Source organism: Musca vetustissima, unplaced genomic scaffold, assembly GCF_032173495.1.
Source record: "Musca vetustissima isolate MV318-11 ecotype Yass unplaced genomic scaffold, APGP_CSIRO_Mvet_v1 utg58588, whole genome shotgun sequence".
NCBI classification, from domain to species: domain Eukaryota; kingdom Metazoa; phylum Arthropoda; class Insecta; order Diptera; family Muscidae; genus Musca; species Musca vetustissima.
Window position 1 is genome coordinate 31,750 of NW_026878209.1, and position 10,059 is coordinate 41,808.

Consider the following 10,059-nt stretch of genomic DNA (forward strand, 5'->3'; position numbering starts at 1 on the left):
ACATCTAGAGTATACATGGACTGTGTCTAGACTAATTACTATTAATTTACGTATTTTGATTTGATACATAGGGTGGAACGTAGCAAGAAACCGTTGGATATTTTAAACATTTTTAAGGTGTATCACAACAATAAGCGTGGATTTTGTTAAGGGATATCACCACAATAAGCGTGGATTTTTTTAAAGAATATTTTTCAAGGGATATCACAACAATAAGCTTGGATTCTTTAGAGAATATTTTTCAAGGAATATACGAATAATAAGCGTGGATTTTTTAAATAATATTTTTCAAGGGATATCACAACAATAAGCGTGGATTTTTGAAAGAATATTTTTCAAGAGATATCTGACAAATAAGCGTAGATTTTTTAAAGAATATTTTTCCAGGGATATCTGACAAATAAGCGTGGATTTTTAAAGAATATTTTTCAAGGGATATCTGACAAATAAGCGTGGATTTTTTAAAGAATATTTTTCAAGGGATATCAGCACAATAAGCGTAGATTTTTTAAAGAATATTTTTCAAGGGATGTCCGCTTAATAAGCGTGGAGTTTTTAAGGAGTATTTTTCAAGGGATATCCGCTTAATAAGCGTGGAGTTTTTAAGGAGTATTTTTCAAGGGATGTCCGCTTAATAAGCGTGGAGTTCTTAAGGAGTATTTTTCAAGGGATGTCCGCTTAATAAGCGTGGAGTTCTTAAGGAGTATTTTTCAAGGGATATCAGCACAATAAGCGTGGAGTTCTTAAGGAGTATTTTTCAAGGGATATCAGCACAATAAGCGTGGAGTTCTTAAGGAGTATTTTTCAAGGGATATCAGCACAATAAGCGTGGCTTTTTAAAGAATATTTTTCAACGTCTATCAGCACAATAGGCGTGGATTTTTAAAGAATATGTTTCAAGGGATATCTCACAAATAAGCGTGTTTGTTTTTTTTTTTTTTTTTTTTTTGAAGAATATTTATCAAGGGATATCTGACAAATAAGCGTGGATTTTTTAAAGAATATTTTTCAAGGGATATCTGACAAATAAGCGTGGATTCTTTACAGAATATTTTTCTGGGGATATCTGGATTTTTTACAGAATATTTTTCAGGGGATATCTGACAAATAAACATAGATTTTTTGCAGAATATTTTTCAGGGGATATCTGACAAATAAACATAGACAATAAAAATCAACAACAAGAGTGGATTTTTGAAAGAATATTTTTCAGGGGATATCACAGCAGTAAGCGTGGATTTGCATTTTGTGTAAATTACAATTCTCTCACTCTCATTTTTTCCTATTTCGTTGGACTCTCTTTAATTTTCTTCATTTATTTTTTTAATTTTTTTGATTTCTCTTCAAATAAAACACCTCTTAATTTAAATACATTATTCATATTTTATTAATTTTCGTTGCATGACAAAATAAATATCTTACTCTATTAAATAAATAAATTACATTACACATTAAATATTCAGTTCAGTAGTTTTTTTTGTACGCCCTCATATGTCACTTTCCAGACTTTGTTTTAATCGAATTTCTTCTCCTTTAAACTTGCAGGTAAATTCAAATTTAATGAACGTCCATATCCAGCATAGCCACTGCCACTGTGTCCGACATGTCCAATATGGCCATCGTCATGTCCACCCGAGTGTGTATGACTTGAAGTGTAAATTGGTTTTGTTACAATTTCATATGTGTGGGATTTGCCACCGCCACCGGCCAAACTTTTCAAACCAATTACTGCGGATAATGTCAGAGCCATGAGACCGGCCATTAATGCCTTGCCGGCCATCAAAGCAATGCCACCCATACCCATGGCCATGAGAGTGCCTGTAAGTGATGTTGAGAAATAAAATTTTTAAATTTAATATAACTTTTCATATTAAGTTTTTTGTTATGATTATTATCATGTGTAGTTGGGTTCAGTGACTCATACCTTTCATCATTAGACCGGCAGCCAGTAACATTTCCAGACCGCCCTTTTTACCAAATTTATCCTTGCGTCCCGTCTCCACCATAGATCTGGCTTGCATTACCGTCTTATCATCAATCAATTTAAAGCGTAAATAATGTGTTTGCAGGAAATTGTTGATTTTGTTAACAATAAAACCATTTATCCGGGCATTCGGATCATTTGGGTAGCTGCGTGCTACATCTGAAAAGGGGAAATTTTATTAGATATTTTATTGATTTTATGTTAGAAATAAATCGAATTTTTATTGGTTTAATGTGATAAATATTTTGCTATAAAAATCGTATTAATAAATGGTATATAAAATATTTATTTAAGAGTTGCAAAAAATTATGGATTTGCAAGATAAATATGAACTATTAGTGTGGATTCTCAACAAAGATGTTTTAAGGCCCATCTATATGCGCGGATATTTAAAGAATATTTGTTAAAGGTTCATAAGAGCTAAAAACAGGGAAGCGATAGCGTTGATTTTTAAAGAATATTTTTCAAAGGCCATTGGATCGATGAACGTGGATTTTTAAAGAATTTTTTAAATGTCCATTTGAGCGATATGTTTGCATTTTTAAAGACTTTTTAAAGGTCCATCTGAGCGATAAGCGCAGATTTTTTAAGAATATTTTTTTAAGGTCTATCTGAGCAATAATCGTGGAATTTTAAGGAATATTTTTAAAAGTCCATGAGAGCTATAAGCACGGATTTTAAAAGAATATTTTTTGAAGGTCCATGAGAGCTATAAGCGTGGATTCTTAAAGAATATTTTTTAAGGTCCATGAGAGCTATAAGCGCGGATTTTTAAAGAATATTTTTAAAATTCCATGAGAGATATGAGCGCGGATTTTTAAAGAATATTTTTAAAAGGTCCATAAGAGCTATAAGCGTGGATTTTTAAAGAATATTTTTTAAAGGTCCATAAGAGCTATAAGCGTGGATTCTTAAAGAATATTTTTAAAGGTCCATGAGAGCTATAAGCGTGGATTCTTAAAGAATATTTTTTAAAGGTCCATGAGAGCTATAAGTGTGGATTTTTAAAGAATATTTTTCAAAGGTCAATGAGAGCTATAAGCGTGGATTCTTAAAGAATATTTTTAAAGGAACATGAGAGCTATAAAGGTCCACGAAAAGCGTGTCAACTATGTTGACAGGGTGGTGGTCCTAGACCAGTCATTAAGTATCTTGACTAACTGAGTAGTTCTAGACCTGTGTCTGTCCGTCTGTCCATTATAATTTGTAAACATGATACAGGCCACATTTATGAACTAATCATTTCGAAATTTTGCATGTAGGATATTTACAGGTCTCTGTGTATTCTGATATTGTTTAGAATTATCATTACCACACTAGATGGCGGAAAATTGTCATGTGGTTGTGGACGAAAAGAACCGAATCTTAATTTTTGTATCGCTCTAGACGCCACAAACTTGTCCGTGAGGAAAGGAATCTGGCAAACTCATTAGAAGGACTGTTTTGATACTGATCGGTGAATATTCAGAGGATCAATTCAGACAAAACTTTTCGGTGTAAAATTAAATAGGGTGGTAGTTGCGTAGGGCATCGTATGGTCGGCCCCATCCGGTTATACTGCTCCGCTCACTGGTTAAATAACATTTTTTGAAGGAACATCAGGGCAGATTCTTTGTGAATAAGCAATTTCTCCCCAGAAAATTTTCGAGATTGGTATTTGGTTTTAATATTTACTCCCTCACTTTTCGATACGTTGAAGTTCTCCACCTAATGAATTTCAAAATAAGTATTTTTTTCCATACATTGAAGTTCCTAGTCCAGTTTTACAGAATTTTATTTTTCCTGAGCACAAGCAGCCTACTAGCAGACAGCATATATTACACATGAAGGTTTCAACCTTTTCTAAAATTTGGAACGTACACCTCATGATCGAGGATATACAAAGTTCGGTCCGTACATCATGAATATTTAAATTTGTTTAAATTAATATTTTCGAAGGATTATGTAAGATATAAGAGTGTACATATGCCCCAATTAATGGCACTATCCACCTTCGAAATTTTGAACCGCATATAAAGGATACACCCCATTTTTGTTTTCCCAGAGGATAAAATTCATCCTGGCAGGTAATACAAACCGATTTGTTTTTGTTCCTGGTTTGATCCAAATATATCCCTTCATATCACATGTTTAGGACCCAAGGACTGTCCACTTTAATTTTTAATATTCATGTTCTTATGTGCACCCAATGTATATTTAAATAAAAAATATAATGTCAACTTACCAGCCATTAATTCCGAAGTTTTAATTTCATTCGCCTCAGGATCTTTCACCAAACTAATGCCATTCAATAGACGTAATTCGTCACGTTCCGTTAGATATTCCAGAATTTTCACAAATTCAATTTTTAAACATATCCAACTGAATGATGTATTGCACTCCTCTAGAGTTTGTTTAACACTCGATCTATTATCTTTCAGAGATCTTTCGGTTGTGGTGGCAACATCAACACTGGCACTTTCAGAAAATTTCAGCAATAGTATGAAAATTCCCAAATAAAATAGATACTCCAAAGTTTTCCATGGTGACTGCATTATAATAGAATTTGTTGTTTTTGGTTATCCAAATTTTGTTGATGATAAGCTGGTAATGTTGTTGCCAAGATGATGTTATGATTGTAACTAATGTTTCGTGTTTGATGACATTTTCCATTTATACTACAAAACTGACCATAGATCCACCACTAGGTACGAGTCTGTAAGTCACCCATTGAAAAGAAATTTATTTTAATGAGATGTTGTGGTCAAAATAGATATTTTTTTATTTGGTTGCTGTTTTTTCTCCCTGATTCTTCATCACTTGTGTAAATGAAGAATCTCACTTGATTTTTTTTTATTGCCCCCTCTCTCATCTATTTGAAGCCATGCAAATAGTTTTTTATTCGGTTGCGACATTTTCCTCAATTTCGAAAAGCTTCAATATAAAATTCAGTCAAGTGTGGCCAAAACATCACCACAATCTTTCATATTTTCATTGAAGGTAACGAAAGTAAAACAGATTTTTTTTCACTATTTTCAAACCACCCCAAATTCACTTTCCCCGAAATAAAGCGGGAAAAATCTACTAACATAGTTGGTACAATGTCCACGCTAATACATAGACAGATATTACACTACATGAATATGGACGACTGTTTGCCGATGGACATTGTACATTTTCGTGTGAGAGAAAAACAATTTCATTTTCATGAAAGCTTCTCATGCAAAACTAATTAATGTTGAACCCTAACATTTTATAAACGTTTCGGTTGACAATGGCTATAATGTCACTTGTATTTTGGACCTTAGAATATTTTCATTGTCATGAAAGTGAAAAAATGCGATAGATTGCAAAATGTAATCATAGTTGCCCAGACAAAACATTATGAAATATTTATTATATAACAGTAATTTAAGTATTTTTGGACAGAGTACTATTAAATAATGAAGATATTTACCTGAATAAGAAATATAAATATTATTGAAATTAAAATCTGCTCTTTAGATATTGCAATATATGCAATGATGTCCGAACAAAATTTTTTTTATTTGGATAATTATGTGGCCGTGTCTAGGCCGTCGTTAATATATTTTCTACAAAATTTTTGAGGAGTTATAATTGAAGGCACATAAAATAAAAAAAACACCACGTCGAAAGAACGCGACCAGGAAATATCTCTTGCAAATAAAGCCATATTCGTTCGAGTTGTGTGGCATGTGATACCGATATTAAAACCACATATTCTCCAAACTGCATTAGGTGGCAAAATAATTCGGTTATAATATGACCATAACGCTCAGAATTGACGGTGGCAGTCAATCCATCGTCGTTTTCAAAGAAGTAACATCAAATCTAAGTCTTGGACCAAAGTGCACTATAAAAAGTGACGTTTTCTGGATGTAATGGTGTCTTATCAATTAATTGAGTGAAAAATGCTCTTCATCGCTGAAAAAAAATTTGTTCGAAAAATTTTATTAAATTTATTTACGACGCTCTATGTCGCGAGTTCATATAACCAACGGCCAAAATTAGAAGGAGTTATCGTAGCTGGATGCAATTTTGTACAAGTTCTTATTATTGGCCTAGAGAGCAAACAATTGGATAGATCGGACCAAAATTTGGTATACCTCCCATATAATGGGTCTTGAAAATTTCACTCATTGGCTCGTTAATATTCACTAAATTCAATGAATATTAACTGTTTACATTTACTTATAAAGTAACTGACAAAAAAACTGCATAGATCAGACCAAAATTTGGTATACCTCCCATAAAATGGGTGTTGAAAAATTCATTTTTATGGCGTATACAATAGTTAATATTCATTTGATGAAAATTTACAGTTTACTTCAAGTATAAAATATTGCCTTTCCAAATGTACGTTTTACTATCATCCATGTTATAATTTCGGGCCTTATTTACATAACTTCAAACAACAGCGAATCCTAGTTTTCAACATCCACAGCAACCGAAATAAACACTTTTATAATAACCGTAAAATACATAAATCGTCTCAGAAAATGATTCTATGCATATTATAAAAATGAACTATGGGTCTATTTCGTTTCCTTTTACTTGTTATACACATATGCACAAAGACATAATATCCTGTAACACAATGTGGTAGAAATTTGTTTATTGTTTGTACTCGTATCAATTTGCACGACAGGGAACTAACACAATTCGGTTTTCGATAGATTTAAGTCTTTATCTAGGACAATAGAATGAAATTACTGATGGATTATTCTCTAAGCCTTTTTCCAAAATTAGACACATCGAGTTTACGGAGGCCATATCGAGCGCGTAAATGAATGAGAGGATGTTCGTCGATGTAAAGATTGAAAAGTGCAGGAGTTAGTACTGAACCATCAGGCAAGCAGTTGTTAAGAAGTGTGGTTGTTGTGTAGATGAACAATAAAAATGTGGTCTTCGAGGAGATATAATATTGAAGTTTCTACTAAACGGAAATATGAAATAAGATAAAGTCAGATATTTATTTCTCAAAATATTTAATTTAATTTTAAAACTTAAATATTTTATTAATAAATAATTAGTTTTAACATGAAGCTATGATTTATTATTTATAGGAATTCACTTCAATTTCTTATCCCCTCATTTTTATTTTAAATTTTCAAGATGTTCAATGGGCTGGTAAATCAATTCCAAAACTTGTTAAGATTTCTAACATTGTACATTTGAAGATTTAAAAGAGAAAAAAAAATTATTTACAAAATTGTTTGTGTTTTTTTTTTTCTTTTTGTGATTAAAGAAAAGTCCTTATTTTTGATGGCGGGCATGATAACTTCTCACAGGAACATCGGAATCCGAAAGTTCCAACGGCATTAGAAAGAGTACATGTCTGGATTTCGTATGAATTAACAAACAAAAAATAAACCACGTGGCGGACCTTTGAACATTTTTTCTCTAGCTATATACTCACAGAGAAGCGTGTCAAAATTTGGATGCGATTGGATTTTTGGTTTTTGAGTAATCGTACCCGCCATTCGTAAAAGCAATGGTTGGAGAAAAGCGCGTTTAAAGTTTGAGAAGCACCCTCGCCGTCGGTTGATGCAAACATAATAAATCTGCTATATCTTTAAGAGTTGTAAAAATTTTCACAAAAGATCGACGAATAACACCTCAGTGTTTGTCATTTTCTATGAAGTATTTTTGCGTTAACACTTGATAATTGTAGTTTCTTTCTTTTTCTAATGCCAACTTGTTAAGGTGGGATAAACTTTTCTATTGCCTCATCAATTTGGCTAAGTATAGGTAACTTGAGGCCTGGTTTTTGTCTGGTTTGAGTATGGGAATAACTTTTGATTTTTTTTAAGGAGCCCGGGATATGACTTGAGTAAAGGATATCAGTGTAGAATCTAGCGAGCCATTTCCTAGTACGGAAGCAATATACTTAACGAAATCTGTATAACTCCAACCCTCCTGCTGTACAATTTTTAATCTGTGCTTTGTAAATTTCCGATACGTAGAAAGGGGTGCGAGAACGAATCATTTGGGGTGGAGTGTAGAACCGTCTGAACGGTTAGCCAGCCCTGGTCTTAAAATGTATGTGTAAATATATGTTAGGACTAGTAGATGATGGGGTGTATGCAGCCCCAAGCATGCGAAGACTGCGACTTACAGAATTATCCGAGAAATCTTTCAATTTATTCAAAATCTATTACTGTTTGCATTTGACTGGGAAAGAACTGTGTAAAAAGGATTCTAATTATACTCGGCATGGGCTTTCACCCACATAAGGAATTTTCCAATCCCCAAGCTATGACCTCGATTTTGTGTCACAATGAAACCAATACCCAAGCTAAATGATTAAAGCTGTGATTTAAAATTTTTGTATGTTGGTCAGGTGTGCAAGTAAGAACATTTACTAAATATAGCAGTCAATGCCTAGAAGATAGGCTTAAGTCTGGAAATGTTGTATGTGGATCAGTATTGTTCAACCGTGCAATATGCCGGTACCCATTTATTGGGTATTTTGGGGATGTTGAGTACGTATTAAACCGAATTAGTTGTAATTTTGAATTTTGAGTTCCCATTGTTTAGCAAATCTCCAAACCAATAAATCGACATCGGTCCACTTTTTATGATAGCTCCTATATAACGGTACTCCATATTCTTTGGTATTGTGTTTTTAATCGAATTTGCTCTAATTGGGTACTCATTTCCAATCCTCGAAACACTTCAGAAATGCAAAAACTGAACATGCGCAACTCTCAAAATTTGAATATAACGGATATTTTTTGACCAGACCTCGCATGTACATATTGCCCCAATGACATAGTCATATTGTTCCAAACGAATTGCCAGTAATTTTACAAATTTGAATATATCCATCGTCAGTAAACAATTTCGTGATGTTTGGGTCATAATTGTGGCCTGTAGAGCGACCAGAAAAACCGAAAACATTTCTTCATTTTCATTAAACAACGTTATTCCATAATATTTTTATATATTTATATTGGCGATAAACATTATTTGTTGCAATTATTCCTTTTGTTTTTTAATTTTTAAAAATGTATTCATTTAATTTATAACTTTTTTTTTTAATTTGTAAACTTTAATTTCTATGTAACTGCACAACACTTTTAAATCCTTTAAAATCCTTAAAGGTATTTAAACAAATTAAAACACTAAAAATTATAAATTGCTTTTTTAAATGAACTTTTATTCAGTTTGCTAAGTTTGTTGTTTCATGTTTGTAATTAAATACTTTTTTTGTTGATTTTTTTTTTCTAGTTTTTTTTGTTTTGTTTTTATAAATACTTATAATTAATGAAAAATAAATTATGTGATTTGTTGTTTTGTTTTGGTTTTTTGTTCTCTGGCAAATTTATCAGACTATTAACATCCTTCCGTGTTACGAAGAGAGGCAATCGAGAAGTGTAAAAAAAAATCAGAAGTCCTTTAGCATATTATAATGATGAAATACAACCTGAGTGTTGTTAAATATAGAATATCAACATACAAACAAACAAATATACAAAATTATATACATATTTGTTGTTTTTGCTAACAAGTTAACATCATAATAAATATCGACTTAGTAATTCATTAAAAAATACAACTAAACAGCAATTCACACTCAAATTTAAATATTTTCCTTTCGAAGAACAAGAAGGACACCGTTGTAGCCTTTCTAAAAAAATACCATGAAAACGTTGACACCAAGTTCCAGTTGGTGCCACAGCATGATGATGATTTATAATGGAAATGAAATAAATTACTTTTCATAATGATGAACAAATGAAATGAAGTTTTGTTTTTCATTAATTGGAACAGGAGTAGTCCAAAGTTTTCAAGAGCCATGGGTCGTTATGGTAGTGGTTTTAGGGGAAGGTGGGGGGAAAATTTGTTGATTTTTGGTTTATAGCAAGGAAATCTAACTAAAAAAAATAGATTTTTAACTAACTACTAAAACTAAATATGGAAATTTAGTCTTGTTGTACACTTTTTCCCTAGTTGTATAGAGAGTGAGAGAGAGTAAGAGATAAGAGTGTGATAGATAGAGAGAATGATAGTAGAGTAGAAAGTATAGGCAGGAGGCATAATTTTAGATGGGGATAGACGAAGAAGTAGAC

General features: G+C 32.2%; 1 protein-coding gene across 1 annotated transcript; it reads right to left on the reverse strand.

The window, feature by feature from the left end:
• Positions 1 to 1,510: 1,510 nt before the first annotated feature.
• Positions 1,511 to 4,518, reverse strand: LOC133323037 (uncharacterized). The gene is made up of 3 exons (XM_061531996.1): positions 4,209 to 4,518; positions 1,925 to 2,143; positions 1,511 to 1,818 (listed from the first exon to the last, which is right to left on the reverse strand). The coding sequence occupies exons 1-3, from the start codon at positions 4,516 to 4,518 to the stop codon at positions 1,514 to 1,516; spliced, it is 834 nt and encodes a 277-aa protein (XP_061387980.1). The 3' UTR covers positions 1,511 to 1,513.
• Positions 4,519 to 10,059: the final 5,541 nt, after the last annotated feature.